This window comes from Erinaceus europaeus, chromosome 5 (genome assembly GCF_950295315.1).
Source record: "Erinaceus europaeus chromosome 5, mEriEur2.1, whole genome shotgun sequence".
Lineage (NCBI taxonomy): Eukaryota > Metazoa > Chordata > Mammalia > Eulipotyphla > Erinaceidae > Erinaceus > Erinaceus europaeus.
Genome location: NC_080166.1, coordinates 49,282,953 through 49,299,225, shown reverse-complemented (window position 1 = coordinate 49,299,225; position 16,273 = coordinate 49,282,953). Strand labels below are relative to the sequence as shown.

The window sequence follows — 16,273 nt, the reverse complement described above, 5'->3', positions numbered from 1 at the left end:
ACTATCTTGATTTTTAAAGTTTAGAATGTGTTACAGTGTAGAATCTTTGTGTTTGTTATTTTTTTGCAGCGGTAAGAAGGTGGCTTGAATTCAGCTGTTTGTTCTTCTGTTCAGTCATTTGTTGTTTTTTAAACATTTGCCTTAATATTTACTAGTAGGGATTTAAGATTGAAATATGAGATGATTTTCTCCTTGATTTCACTCTAGCAAAAAGTTGAATTTAGATGATTTGAAGGTATTTCTTGAAATGACCTAATATGGAATGATTTTGACATAAAAGTTATGATTTCAAAATATTTAGTATATCTGTATTTGATTGAGCAGACAATATCTTTATAAATTATCCTCACATCTTCTTGGGGTGAAGTTTGCATTTCTCCTTTGTTGAACCATATGAAATTGCTTTTTTTTTTAAGTTACAAATGGTTAAAACTTCTTTTGAGAATTGTTATGGTTTTTATGTTTAAAATTCTGTTCTCCAGTTTTGAAAACACTCTTAGATGTATTACATATAATGCATATGTAATATATAGTCTATATAATTATATGTGGTATTTATCATATACAGTGCATTTACATGCATAAAATTCATTGTCTTTTATCATTGTTCTTTAAATTTTTTTTATTTTTCCCGTTTGTTGTCCTTGTTTATCGTTGTTGTTGTTGTTATTGTTGTCGTTGTTGGATAGAACAGTGAGAAAGCAAGAGAGGAGGGGAAAACGGGGAGAGAAAGACACCTGCAGACCTGCTTCACTGCCTGTGAAGCAAACCCCCCTGCATGTGGGGAGCCGGGGGCTCGAACCGGGATCCTTACTCCGGCCATTTGGCCCTTTTCGCGCTTAACCCACTGCACCACTGCCCGGCTTAACTCATTGTCTTCTTTAGTGATGACATTTTCTAGTAATTTTTAGTCTTTCCTACATCTTTTTTTTCTTTCTGTCTCTTGTAGCCCAGGTCTTTTTAATTTGGTGTTCATTTCTGAAATTATTCTGTTAAAAAGTATAAACATTTAAAATGCCTACAAATATATATGTTTTATTTAGTGAATATGGTGGCAGAACTTTAGAAATTAGTATGAAAAAGATAAGCAATACCTTTCAGACCCAGGATGTTTTTAAAATGGCTGCAGCTGTTTCTGACACACTTAAGATTACTAACTCCACGTTGTTTTTTTTTTTTTTTTTCTACGTGCTCTAATCATGGAGTTGAGGCATATGACAGTGTACATAGGGCAAGCCTTCCTCCAAAAGTAAATATTAGTTTTATCAGTTCCTCTTCAACTGTTTCTAATGAAAATTTCAATTCACTCTTCCAAATATTAAGACCATAATCAACATTCCAAAACCAAAATCTGGGTAAAATAAATAAATAAAATAATACAACTGAAGGGGCTGACAGCTGACAAAATAGCCCACCAGGGAGGGTGCCTGCTTAGCCATGCAAAACAACCCAGGGTTGCCCCCAATGCACTGGGGAAGCATTGATGCTGTGGTATCTTTCCCACAATCTCTGTCTCTTTGCAGCTGGAGGGGGAAAAAATCAGTTCCAGTGACGATTAAAAAAAAAAAATTCCTTTGCTTAGCTATAGTACAACCCACCCAGTCCAGACTTCACCCTGTGTTTCCCTTCTCTAACCTTGCTTCTTAATTAGTACCACCTATAAGTGAGATCATCTGGTATTCATCCTTCCTTCTGTCTTATCTCACTTAACATGATTCCTTCAAATTCCTTTCAAGATATGCAAAAGGAGAATATTTTATCGTTTCTGATGGCTGAGTAGCATTCCATTATGTGTATACACCACAGCTTTCTTAGCCACTTACCCACTGTTGAACATCTGGTTATATTTTAGATTAGTAATTCCCAATTTTTTTGGACTCAAAATTCCTTTTCTCAGTTTTAGAGTATTTTCTTTTGTGTAGTGACTCTTAAGTAAAAACTTAGATACCAGTATAATAACCGTTGACTATAAGAATTACTGTCTTGGGGCGGGGGAGACAGCATAATGGTTATGCAAACAGACTCTCATGCCTGAGGCTCCTAAGTCCCAGGTTCAATCCCCCGTACCACCATAAGCCTGAGCTGAGCAGTGCTCTGGTGTTTCTCTCTCTCTCTCCTCTCTTCATCTCTCTCCAAAATAAAATTAATTAAAAAAAATTAAAAAAGAAAAAAGAATTACTGTCTTGTGTGCCTCTGAGTTATTGTGGGTCATACTGATGGGAATTTGTAATGATTAGAACTATTTAAATAGTTAAATAGTTTGTAGAAACAAACTCAGGCAGTTTCTACCTTGATAATCACTTATTATACATGCTGAAAATGAATTTTCAGTCTAATCCAATTTCTTGTTTCTGATCTTTACAAATAGCAAATTGACTGATGGTTCCCTAGAGAAAACTCATTCCCTGATTCTGACAGTATGAGGAAATCCTTATAGTATCATTGTAAGTTCGAAGATTAGAGTTTCAGGTGAATAGTTCATGGCATTTTAAAAATCTGTATTTTCTTCCCACATAGGCCGAATACATCAAGCAATGGTAACATCTTTAAATGAAGATAATGAAAGTGTAACTGTTGAATGGATAGAAAATGGAGATACAAAAGGCAAGGAGGTATGATTACTGGGCTAAACTTGATTTCTAATCTATAATGAAGATCTAAATAGAAACTAGAGAGAAAAATAGAATTTTATATGGTGTATATATATCATAACTTATGTGTGCTATGTAATGCATTATTTATCATTCTTTGAAAAAATTTAAATGATCAGAACTTTCACTCAAATGTAAATTCTTCCTGCATGGTTGAGTAATGTTTTGCTTGCCAGAATCATAGACATGAATGACTTCATTTCTCCTAGTGGATTCTTTTTTTCTCTTAATTTCAGCTTGAGGGTGGGAGTAGAGAAAGAGGAGAGATATCACAGTTTTGCTCAACCATTCATTGAGCTTCCCCTGTTGCTGTGTAGGATTCTCTGGTGTGGTGTGGGGGCTCAAATCCAGATCCTTGCACGTGGTAGAGTGTACATGCTACCAGGTAAACTGTTCCCTGACCCTTAGTTGAACGTTTAATCAAAACTAACATTCAAGGGCCAGGTGGTAGTGCACCCAGTAGAGTGCACATGTTACAGTGCACAAAGACCCAGGTTTAAGGCCTTTGTCCCTACCTGCAGGGAGTGCAGGGGAAGCTTCACAAATGTTGATGCAGTACTACAGGTAGGGTGTGTGTGTGTGTGTGTATCTCGTCTGTCCCTATCCCTCTTTATCTCCCCTTGTTTCTATCCAAAATAAATAAAAATTACACACACATACACACACACACACACACATATTTAAAGACAATGGAGTTTTGATCAGTTTGATCACCAGCACATGTATCAGAGTGATCCTCTGGCTTACCTCTCTACCTTCTGTGAACATCTGTCATGTGTAATGAATAAAACAAATCTTAATAGAGAGATGATTTAAATATATGTAAGTTACAGTTCTAGAGGATCTTTTCAAATCTGTACTATGAGGCTAAAATTAATACTTACTCTCTTTGCATACATTTATTTGAAAATTATGTGGTTTGTTTTAAAAATACAGTCTAAAAAATATGTGTTTAAAAAAAAACAGATTGACCTGGAAAGCATCTTTTCACTTAACCCTGACCTTGTACCTGATGAAGAAATTGAACCCAGTCCAGAAACACCTCCACCTCCAGCATCCTCAGCCAAAGTAAACAAAATTGTAAAGGTTAGTGTTGAAAATTTAGAGAAGGGGGTGTGTGCTTTTGTTTGAAAAATACTTTGAAAATAATGTACTAAATATTGTGAGAGAGGAAAGCAGAAGCAGTAGAGACACTGTACCATTCTTTCATCCAAACTGGCAGTTTTTGTGTTTGCACTGTGATGTGAGGGAGACACAGGCTATGTCCTACCTGCTGTGCCACCTCTCTTGGTTTGCTTTTAAAAACAATGTTGGGGGGAGTCGGGCGGTAGCACAGCGGGTTAAGCGCACATGGCGTAAAGTGCGAGGACTGGCATAAGGATCCCGGTTCGAGCCCCTGGTTCCTCACCTGCAGGGGAGTCACTTCACAGTTGGTGAAGCAGGTCTGCAGGTGTCTTATCTTTCTCTCCCCCTCTCTGTCTCCCCTCCTCTCTCCATTTCTCTCTATCCTATCCAACAGCAATGACATCAATAATAACTACAACAATAAAACAACAAGGGCAACAAAAGGGAATAAATAAATATTAAAAATAAATTTTTTTAAATGTTGTGAACTGGGCTCACAAGCATGTGGTCCTGAGTTCAGTCCCTGATACAGCATGTGCGAGAGTGGTAGTCTCTTTCCCCCCTCACTCCTTCTAATAAATTTTTTTAAATCTTACTTGTTTCTGCTACCCACAGGAATACTTTCAGAAATTAAATTTGTCTAAATCATACTGTATGAAATGAGATCCTAGAAATTCCTGATTAGTTTTTTTTTTTTCTCCTCTCTAAAGATGAATGGCACCTCCAAAGTCCCAGGTTCAGTCTGTGGCTGATCAGTGTTCTGGTATAAAAAATTTTTTTAAAAAAGTAATAATCCTAAAAAATATATATGAATAGCTTCTTAGAAGATTGCATTAAGTCCATTTACATGTTACCCAAGCCTTTTAAAATAGCAATTCTTCTGTTTGCTTAGTAAAAAAAAAAGATGGGAAGTGATGGGGTGTAGTTCACCTGTCATATTATCTGTGAGAATAAGCCCCCTAATAGTTAATGGGACTACTAGAACTTAGTGACAAACTCTTGCTTTTAAATCAAGCTGCCCGTCAGCATTGCTGAGTCTGTAGTTTTTAGTGTTCCACAAATACGTGTTGCCTTTTCTACATTGTTGATCTTTTTTATAAAAATGCGTTTATACTTACAGACAACTAGCAAATCACTTGCCACAGCAATAACCAGGAAAATTTCAAACTGTATGAAAAGATAAAATCAAAAGATGCCAATATTAAGATACCAAAGATGTTAAAAATATCTAGCAAAGATATTAAAGCGGCCAACAAAAGAAGAAAATTTTTAATATATATTTTTATTTCTTTATTGGGGGTTAATATTTTACGGTCGACTGTAAATGCAGTAGTTTGTACATATATAACATTCCTCAGTTTTCCACACAACACTATAACCCCTACTAAATAAATACTTTTAAGTAGCAATTATAAATACATGTAAAACAAATAATCTTAGCAAAAGAGAAATTTTTTTAAAGATGACTTTAATTCTGTAGCTCACTGTCTTGTGGAGAAGACACACAGAAGTATCTAATATTATATAAAAGAACTTATCAATAAAATATTATCTTTGTACACCATACTTATGAAAATGAAGCAGATTTTTCAGTTTATGTAATTTCAGCATATTGAGAGTCATTACTTACAGGTCATTAGTTACCATTATATATGGAAAATATTTATAGTTTACCCTTCCCTTCTTGGCATGCCATTAGCCACCTCCAATGTGTACTAAAATTACCTGGAGAATTTTTAATTGTTGATTATTAAGTTCACTTACAGAGATTCTGATTTATCTAACTACATTGTAGGGAGGCCTTAGCATGAATATCTTTTTTTTAAATTTATTATTATCTTTATTAAATAGAGACAGCCAGAAATTGAGAGAGAAGGGGGTGAGAGGAAGAGACAGAGAGGCACTTGCAGTGCTGCTTCACCACTTATGAAGCTTTCCCCCTGTAGGTGGTGGGGACCAGGGGCTTGAATGTAAGTGATGTAAGTGCTTAACCAGATGCACCACCACCTGGTCCCAGCATAAATATCTTTTTAATGGTGCCCCATCTGGTTTGCATGTGGAATTAACACTGAAAACCACTAATTTATTCAGTAACTTTCTTCATGTAAATAAAATGAGGTCTCAGTCAACGAGTCAAAAGGCCAAAAAATGTGCTTCCCTCCTATGCAGTGTTGGAGTCTTTGAAAGCCTAATGAATAATGAAACCTTTCAGTATAACAGACAGTACAGATTTCATAATATTTTAACAGTGAACTGTAAGTTCATTTTATAAACTAGTATGATATTAATTGACCCCAACATCGTGGTTTTGGCAGGATAACAATGATTAATACTGCAAACTTTAGTAAAATTACTTCATCTCTCTTTGCTTCAGTGAATGAATGGCAATGATATTACTCTCATAGAGGTTACTGTGAAGATCAAACAAATAAATACCATTCCTTGAAGCAGTACTTTTATCATAATTGAATTCCTGGACACACACACACACACAGATATTAATGTTCATATAAGAAATATAAATATATATATCATGATAATAATTCACTACAACATTATAGTTTTTCTCTGTAGTAATCTGGAAGATATATAATTTTTCTCTAAACCATTATTTATAGTGGTCTTTAGTCTGTTTAGTTTTATATTATATGTCTACCTACTTTAATGAAAACAAGATGACTATATATACACACATACATATACACACATAAATGTGCAGGTATAGAAAGTAAACATTTTTCTCTTACAGAATCGACGGACTGTGGCTACTGTTAAGAATGACCCTCCTCCAAGAGATAATAGAGGTAAAGTAGAAGTTGGTTAATTAATTAACTTCTACTAACTTCTTACTGTGGTCCATTTGAGTAGCAGACTGGTTTGGGATGTAAGGGTTAATGGACTTAAGTGTTTACTTTTAAATCATGTCAGTTTGTCAAAATTAAAAGTATCTCAAATTCATACTTGTTTTTTAAAATGATTACCAACATCAAGTTTGGCTTTGGTTTTAGAAAAGAAATAGCATTTAGCTTGAGTTCTGTAGCTAAAATTACATTGATAGGACCTAAATCTTTATATTCTTGAGGGCCGGGTGGTAGCACAGTGGGTTAAGCGCACATGGCGTCAAGCGCAAGGATCGGCGTAAGAATCCCAGTTCAAGCCCCCATCTCCCCATCTGCGGGGGGGGGGGGGGGGGTCGCTTCACAAGTAGTGAAGCAGGTCTGCAGGTGTTTTTCTCTCCCCCTCTGTCTTTCCCTCCTCTCTCACTTTGTCTTATCCAATAACAATAGTAATAAGGGCAACAAGAGGAAAATAAATAAATTGAAAAAGATTTTTAAAAAATCTGTATATTCTTACTTTGAAAATCCTCCTAGTTTGTAGAACTGGTTATTGTACAGTCTGAATATACTCACATAAGTAGAAACTTGGTGATTTGATGATTTAACTTTTAAATATCAGCTCTTTGGAAGACTTCTTTTCACCTTTACTAGTTTTCTGTCATAAATTTAAATTTTTGGTTTTCTTATAGTGGTTGGTTCTGCACGTGCACGGCCAAGTCAGCTTCCTGAACAGTCTTCCTCTGCACAACAGAATGGTAGTGTTTCAGATATATCTCCAGTTCAAGCTGCAAAAAAGGAATTTGGACCCCCTTGTATGTAAATTATGTATCAAGGATTCAGTCATTTTAGGCATACATGCATTCTCTCTTGGTCATCCTGATAAGTCCCCAAATGGTAAACAGTCTAATTGTAAACTTGATTGCAAATTTCATTTTACCACCGTGAAAAATTAAATTTTTAACAGGTTTGTTGTTAGTTTGAATTTAAAATTCTGGCCATATACTAATTTGACAGTTATCATAGAAGCAATACTTTTTGCACCTTTCCAAGATCTGGAATTCTAAACCAAGAGATGACATGTATCATTATTTAGAGTCTTTTTTTTTTTTTTTGCCTCTTATTTGTATATTGTCCCTTTTTTGTTAAAGCAGCTCATACATGAAGTTCACATATTCATCACAGGCATGCACTACCACTGTATACCCTTTTTGTTGGTGTTGGTGCATTTATGTGTATATAGCAAAAAATATACATGAGTTTTTTTGTGCACAGGTATAGTGCTGTGAAAAAAATCACACTAGAACAATTTATCTTTCTCCTTTAGCACGTAGAAAATCTAATTGTGTGAAAGAAGTAGAAAAATTGCAAGAAAAAAGAGAGAAAAGGAGACTACAACAACAAGAACTTAGAGAAAAAAGAGCCCAGGTTAGTAATGATCTCATTTTGATTATGTATCAACCAAAGATTTGACTATCAGTGAAAGTAACTGGCTTGTGAAAAAATAGTCATCAAGGCACTCATGTAAAGAATTCAAGGGAGTCAAGCGGTAGCACATCAGGTTAAGCGCATGTGGTGCAAAGTTTAAGGACAGGCGTAAGGATCCTGGTTCGAGCCCCCGGCTCCCCACCCGTAGGAGAGTTGCTTCACAGGCAGTGAAGCAGGTGTCTGTCTTTCTCTCGCGCCTCTCTGTCTTCCCCTCCTCTCTCCATTTCTCTTTGTCCTATACAACAACTACGGCATCAATAACTACAACAACAAAAAAGGGCAACAAAAGGGAAATATATATATATAAAAGAATTCAACATAGTCCTTAAAGTGATATTGAAAAATTGCATAGACTCTTGTGAAGATAAGTTGTCAAAGCAGTTTTTACTACTTGTACTTTTCATGTTTTAGTAGGTATGTGTTAACTGTAGAATTTATATGAGAGAATTGTAATGTTGTACACATCATAATATTCAAGGAGTAATAAGATACTGACTTAATTTTTTTTTGTTTATGATTAATATTGTCCTATGTGATTGCGTGATTGTAAGATTCCAGGGCATTAGTTCCACACCACACTCACTGCCTAGGTCTATGCCCCACCTTTCTGTCTCCTTTTTTTTTTTAAAAAAAAAAAAAAAAGTATTACATTTATTTATTTATTTATTGGGTAGAGACAGCCAGACATTGAGAGGGAAGGGGTGATAGGAAGGGAGAAAGACAGGCGCCTGCAGCCCTGCTTCACCACTCGCAAAGCTTTCCCCTTGCAGGTGGGGACCAGGGGCTTGAGCCAGGGGTCCTTGCGCACTGTAACGTACGTTCAACTAGGTGTGCCACTACCTGGCCTCTCTACCTCCCTTTAGACATCTAAAATACATTCAGAAGAATATCCAGTTAAAATGCAAGAGTGTGACAAATTTATCCAGTAAGTAAAAATATTTTTTTTTTTTTAAAGAAAAAATGTGTACAAATCATTCTGGGCACTTTGTTTATGTCTGTATTTATTTATTTTATTAAAATACATGTTTTTAAATTTTTTAATTTATAAAAAGGAAACATTGACTAAACCATAGAATAAGAGGGGTACAATTCCCCACAATTCCTACCATCAGAACTCTGTATCCCTTCCCCTCCCCTGATAGCTCTCCTGTTTTAACCTTCTGGGAGTATGAACCAAAGGTCATTGTGGGATGCAGAAGGTTGAAGGTCTGGCTTCTGTAATTGCTTCCCTGCTGAACATGGGTGTTGACAGATCAATCCATACTCCCAGCCTGCCTCTCTCTTTCTCTAGTGGGGGAGGGCTCTGGGGAAGCAGAGCTCCAGGACACATGGGTGGGGTTCTCTGTCTAGGGAAGTCTGGTCGGCATCATGCTGGCATCTGGAACCTGGTGGTTGACAAGAGTTAACATACAAAGCCAAACAAATTGTTGACCAGTCATGGACCTAAAGGCTGGAATAATGCAGATGAAGAATTGGGGGTACTCCATTTTGTAGATAGCTAGTAGGCATATTTTAGTTGAATTCCAAAGGGCCTGTGGCTATACTAGTTTTTGTTTGTTTGTTTGTTTGTTTTTTACTCCCTTTTCTTTTTGCCCCTGACTGAGCCTGAAATCTGATATGCCAGTGGGTTCAAGTTATTGTCTGGGGAGATGATGTCCTGGCTGGGAAAAGGACCAGAAAGCTGGATCAGGGAAGAGAGTAGCTCCCTAATACGGGAAAGGGGAATAAATATTGTTGACTTTAAACCCCAACGATCTGATGTGATCTGGGGCCTATAATTAGCTTAGGAGTCTCTGTGACCTCTGCATCCCTGTAGATCTGAGCTCACATTCTGTGGTCATGAGTAGGAGGAACATTCCATGCTGCCCAGTATTGACCCATCTTCCTCAGGTGTAGCATAGAGTATGTTGTCCATCCTCCCTTCAGAGGATGGAATTTTCTCTACCATTGTTGATCCAAGTTGAGGGCAAGGTCCTGTGGGGGGGGCCAATTTTTTTCTTTTTGCCATCAGGGTTACCGCTGGGGTTTGGTACCAGCACTACGAAACCACTGCTTGTAGAGGCTGTTTTTCCCATTTTGTTCCCCTTGTTGTGGTTGTTATTGTTCTTATAATTGTTGTTGGATAGGACAGAGAGAAATTGAGAGAGAGATGGGGAAGACAGAGAGGAGAGAAAGATACCTGCAGACCTGCTTCACTACTTGTGAAGTGACCCCCCCCTGCAAGTGGGAAGCTGGGGGCTCAAATCAGGATCCTTACCTGCTGCGCTACCACTGAGCCCCATTGTTGTGGTTTTCTACCAGAGCACTGCTCAGCTCTGGCTTATGGCGGTACGGGGAATTGAACCTGGGACTTTGGAGCCTCAGGCATGAGAGTCTTTGCATAACCATTATGCTATCTACTCTCCACCCTACCTTAGTTATTTTAAGCAGTCAGTAAAAATAGGAAATCAGCATACTTGGATTTATTTTATTTTTATTTTTTGTTTTTTGTTTTTTTTTTTATTCTGCTGGAGCAAGGTTAGAAATTGGAAAACAGGACTGGGTGGTGGTTTAGTAGAAGAGCTCATGCCTTGCATATGTGAAGCCATGGGTTCAATTCCTGGCATCAAATAAAATGATGGAGCAGTGCTCTAGTGAATCTTTCACACAAATTCACACACACTGTAGATCTCATGGACACAAAAGCAACACCCCCCCCCCCAGTTTTTCTTAAACAGAAAGGGGAAGAATCCGATTAAAATTTTCTAGAATTTCAGCTTATCTCTGATTCCTTAAGATGAGTACAGTTTTTCTTTCATTCCATTTTCTAAAATGATTAAGGCATATGCATAAAGGATAAAGTTTCGAATAGACCAATGGTGACTTTAATTTGAAGTGTTTGGTTTGGAGTTGACAGAATGCGTGTAGTCTGTCAGAATTGTGAGTTTTAATGTGAAAAGTGAATCCTGGAAATAGTATTCATCAGGAACTCTGAGACTAAAATTTTAATATCTCCAGTTTAAGTTTGGTGTTGACTGTGAAATATAATATAATAGTCTCCGTTTTAATTATCAGACCAGGTAGAATACAATAAACAAGTCTACATTGTTGTGGTTGCAATAAAATTTTTTTTTCTATCTTCTTACAGGATGTTGATTCTACAAACCCAAACTATGAAATTATGTGTATGATCAGAGACTTTAGAGGAAGCTTGGATTATAGACCATTAACAACAGCAGATCCTGTAAGATTCTTTGTAACCTGTTTCTCTGGGCCTTTTTAATACACTTTTATACTTTAATACTTTTTTAAAATTTTTATTTATAAAACAGAAATATTGACAGGACCATCGGATAAGAGGGGTACAATTCCACACAATTCCCGCCACCAGAACTCTGTATCCAGTCCCCTCCCCATAGCTCTCCTCTTCATCCCTCTGGGAGCGTGGACCCAGGATCATCATGGGGTGCAGAAGGTGGAATGTCTGGCTTCTGTAATTGCTTCCCCGCTGAACACTTTAATCCTTTTTAATACTACAAATAAAAACAAGTTTGATAACCACTAAATTAATATTGTATTTAGCTATATAATTTTTCCTTCTCATAAGTAGATACTTAAAACATTAAAAAGAAGTTATCTGTGGTTTTACTTGCAGACATTTTAATAGCAGACATGTTTCCCATGGTGTCCTTTTCAGAGTAAGACTTCCATGTCTTCATAGGGCACAGTAACAATTTAAGAAGTGGAAATAGGGAGTTGGGCGGTAGCACAGCGGGTTTAAGTGCAGGTGGCGCAAAATGCAAGGACAGGCATAAGGATCCTGGTTCAAGTCCTCAGCTCCCCACCTGCAGGGGAGTCGTTTCACATCTGGTGAAGTCAGGTCAGCAGGTGTCTGTCTTTCTCTTCCCCTCTCTGTCTTCCCCTCCTCTCCATTTCTCCCTGTCCTATCCAACAACAATGACATCAATAACAACCAACAGTAATAACAATAATAAAACAACAACAGCAACAAAAGGGAATAAATAAGTAAATAAATATTTTTTTTAAAGTTGAGAAAGACTTGGGTGGATGGGTGGGAGAATACAGGTCTAAAAAGGATGACAGAGGACCTAATGGGGGTTGTATTGTTATATGGAAAACTGGGAAATGTTATGCATGTACAAACTATTATATTTACTGCTGAATATAAAACATTAATTCCCCAACAAAGAAATTTTTTTTTTTTAAGTTGAAATAACTGTGTTAGAGCATACTACTTTCATACTAGAGGCTCGGCCATATGCCAGAGCTCAATGATGCTCTCTTCTACCTTTCACTCTTGTAAAAACTAAAGAATAAGCAAATATTTTCTTTTTTTACCATCACTTCTATTTTTGTCTTAGTCCCAAGTTTATTCCTCTTTGGATTAGCTGTTAGTCCTCCCATCTTTTCAGTTTGCTCTTAGTTTGTTATTTTAAAATGAAGGTTGTTGACTTTTTCTTTCTATTATTTTTATTTGATAGGACAGAGAGAAATTGAGAGAGGTGGGGAGGTAGAAAGGAGTAAAGAGACACTTGAAGACCTGCTTCACTGTAAAGTGTCAGTCTCCTCCCCCCCCCCACCCACCCACCCATGAGAGGTAGGTGAGAGGTAGGGGCTCAAACTCAGATCCTTGTGCTTGGTTATATCTGTTCTCAACCATGTGTGCCACCATCCGGCCCCCTGTTATGACTTTTAATAGTCAGTGATAGTTGTTAAGAATTTTAGTAGACTAGAAATCTAATGCTTGAAAAAATTGCCCTTACTCAACTAGTTTCTGTAACTATTCAATTTCCTGTTGCAGAATAAGAATTTATTAAGCAGTAGTATTCTTGTAATTTGGTTCTTATTTTAAAAGTTTTTCTGATGTAGCATATACAGAATATATTTGGTACATAAAATACATTTGTGTTAAGTGACTGTATTGGGATTTAGTAAAGCTCTTTGTAACACTTCTACCCCCAATATTTTAGGCATTACTTCCCTTCCATGTATTTAACCTGCTGTTTCTGAGCTCATATTTTAGGAAAAGATTGCCATCCATTTTCTGAAAAGGATCATCTAACAAATATTTTTCTCAGGGCCAGGTGGTGGTACACCTAGTTGAGCGCATCTCTTACAGTGCACAAGGACCAGTGTTCAAGCCCCTGCTCCCCACCTGAAGGATAAAAGTTTTGCAAGTGGTAAAGCAGTGTTGCAGGTGTCTCTCTCTCCTCTTCTCTGTCTCCCCCTTCCCTCTCAATTTCTAGGTGTCTCTATCTAATTATTAAACAAAGATAATTTTTAAAGCTTTTTTTTTATATTTATTTAATTTATTTATTCCCTTTTGTTGCCCTTGTTGTTTTATTGTTGTAGTTATTATTGTTGTTGTCATTGTTGGATAGGATAGAGAGAAATGGAGAGAGGAGGGGAAGACAGAGAGGAGGAAAGACAGACACCTGCAGACCTGCTTCACCGGCTGTGAAGCGACTCCCCTGCAGGTGGGGAGCCGGAGTTTGAACCGGGATCCTTATGCCGGTCCTTGTGCTTTGCACCACCTGCGCTTAACCCGCTGCACTACAGCCCGACTCCCTAAACAAAGATAATTAAAAAAAATTTTTTTTCTCTTCATGAACAATATGATCTTTGTTACAACTACTCAGGTCTGCCTTTGTAGTAGTTTGAGAGCATCAGACTCTATGAATGTTTCAGAACATGGCAAAAGCACCTATCCGGCGAGGTTATACCACCAGGTCATATTTTGCCAATCCCCATTATATCTTAGTTATTATTAAGAGATAGTTGTATATAAAAAAAATGTGTAAGAATTGGTATGTTTATCAAATTGTTTCTTGTCTGTATGTTTTAATCTCTTTGTCAGCAGGTTCCACATCTGTGCAGATTCACCATAAATAGAAAACATGCACTGTGTATTTAGGCCTATGATAATTGTGACTGACCACAATGAACATGTACAGTTAACTCTTGAACAGAATGAGGGTTTTAAGGATACTGACATTTAAATATTTATTTATTCCCTTTTGTTCTCCTTTATTTTTTTTAAAGATTTCATTTATTATTTATTATTATTAATAAGAAAGATAGGAGGACAGAAAAAGAACCAGACATCACTCTGGCACATGTGCTGCCGGGGATCGAACTCAGGACCTCATGCTTGAGAGTCCAAAGCTTTATCACTGCGCCACCTCCCGGACCACTGACCTTTATTTTTTAACTCTAATAGCTGGTCCATAATATACCCAGTTTCTGTATCCAGGAATTTTACTAACCTAACAGCTGTGGGTGAATCTTATCAATTTATGTTTATTTATTTAGGAATTATTCCTTAATTATATTGTATGTGTGTGTATATATATATATTATTTATTTATTTGCCTCCGAGGTTACTGCTGGGGCTCGGTGCCTGCACTACCAATCTACTGCTCCTGGAGGTTATTTTCCCCCCTTTTTGTTGCCCTTGTTTATCGTTGCTGTTGTTATTGGATGGGACAGAGAGAAATCGAGAGAGGAGGCGAAGACAGGGAAAAGAAAGATTGACACCTGCAGCCCTGCTTCACCGCTTGTGAAGTGAACGCCCCCCCCCCCCCCCCGCGTGCGAGGGTGGGGAATTGGGGGTTCAAACCAGCATCCTTACTCCAGTTGATGCACTTTGCTGCGCCATGTGTCCTTAACCCACTACGCTACCGCCCAGCCCCCTGTATTTATATTTTATCAGTTCTTACAAGTAATCTCCGGATAAAGTATATAATAGACTATTCATGAATGCCATTTTCTATCAGGAACTTGAGCATCCGTGAATTTTGGTATCAGCAAAGCTTCTGGAGCTAAACCCAAGGGACGACTATAATTAACTTTGTCAGCAACTTTCCATGTAATCAATCTTCAGATGTGACTTTTTAAATACGAAGTACTTGTTGAAATTAGCCTCTTAACTTGAGGCTAACAGTAGTGCCCTCTACAAAGTTCTTTCCTACCATTTTCCAAGTATTAAAATAAGCAAGTTTCCATTGACACTCAGATTTCAGAGATAATTATCTTTGAAATTTTAAAATTTGCATATGCTAGTTGTTATGAACTTACATAATTTTATGCTAAGCATAAATTTAAAAAAATTATTGGGGGTGCATCATTGACAGTAAACATAAGTACAGTTGTTGGTACATGTGTAAAATTTCTTAGTTTTTTGCAAAAAATTCTTTTAACACCCCACTTCCACCTCCACCTAGGTCCTCCTTCACTGTGATGCCCCTCATCCTCCCAAAATCTTTTGCTTTGTTGCAATTCACCAAACACAGTCCAAGTTCTGCTTCCTGTTTCCCTTTCTCTTATTTCTCAATTTCTGTCTGTGAATGAGATCACTACATATTCATCCTTCTATTTTAAGATTTTATTTATTCATGAAGAATGGTAGGAAAGAGAAAGGGAAAGAACCAGACTTCACTCTGGTACATGTGCTCTTGGGGATTGAACTCATGAACTCATGCTTGAGAGTCCAGTGCTTTATCTATTGTGCCACCTCCTAGATCACTCACTTAACATTTTATAACCTCTAGGAAAGGTATTATATAGTTAACTTTGCAGTACTTTACATACCACTCATAATTTAATTTTTTTCCTAGATTGATGAACATAGGATATGTGTTTGTGTAAGAAAACGACCACTCAATAAAAAAGGTATGCTTACTAGCACCACTTCTTTTTTTTTTAATTATTTATTTATTTTTGAGAGAGATGCAGACACACACACACACACACACACACAGAGAGAGAGAGAGAGAGAGAGAGAGAGAGAGAGAGAGAAACACCAGAGCACTGCTCAGCTCTGGTTTATGGTGGTGTGGGGGATTGAACCTGGGACTTAGAAGTCTCAGGCATGAGAGTCTATTTGCATAACCATTATGCTGTCTCCCCTGCCCTGCAAAAGGTATGCTTACTGAGCTTTAGTGAGAAGTTACTTTTGTTCTGTTTGTAATGTATTTTCATACTAACAAAAATTATATAAGCTTAGAAGAGTGAAATGTAAATCATTTCATTTCTATATAACCATTTTGCAGGTTTTTATAGTTAACACCTGTTGATCTGTTGATGTTTTATTAGTCATTGGCATTCTTGATTCTTGTATTTTATTTATTTGTTTATGAGAAAGGTAGGAGAGAGAGAGAACATGAACCAGACATC

At 37.1% G+C, this 16,273-nt stretch overlaps 1 protein-coding gene across 4 annotated transcripts in view; it reads left to right on the top strand.

The window, feature by feature from the left end:
- The window catches only part of KIF2A (kinesin family member 2A), a 60,709-nt gene that overhangs the window by 19,430 nt on the left and 25,006 nt on the right, over nt 1-16,273 (top strand). For 2 of the 4 annotated variants that reach the window (XM_060191290.1, XM_060191292.1), the window contains exons 2-8: nt 2,518-2,612; nt 3,618-3,737; nt 6,526-6,580; nt 7,303-7,425; nt 7,938-8,038; nt 11,226-11,321; nt 15,715-15,769. In XM_060191290.1, the coding sequence (XP_060047273.1) occupies nt 2,518-2,612; nt 3,618-3,737; nt 6,526-6,580; nt 7,303-7,425; nt 7,938-8,038; nt 11,226-11,321; nt 15,715-15,769 (645 nt within the window). The remainder of the gene's footprint in view (nt 1-2,517; nt 2,613-3,617; nt 3,738-6,525; nt 6,581-7,302; nt 7,426-7,937; nt 8,039-11,225; nt 11,322-15,714; nt 15,770-16,273) is intronic. The other 2 variants (XM_060191291.1, XM_060191293.1) reach the window with 1 other exon arrangement.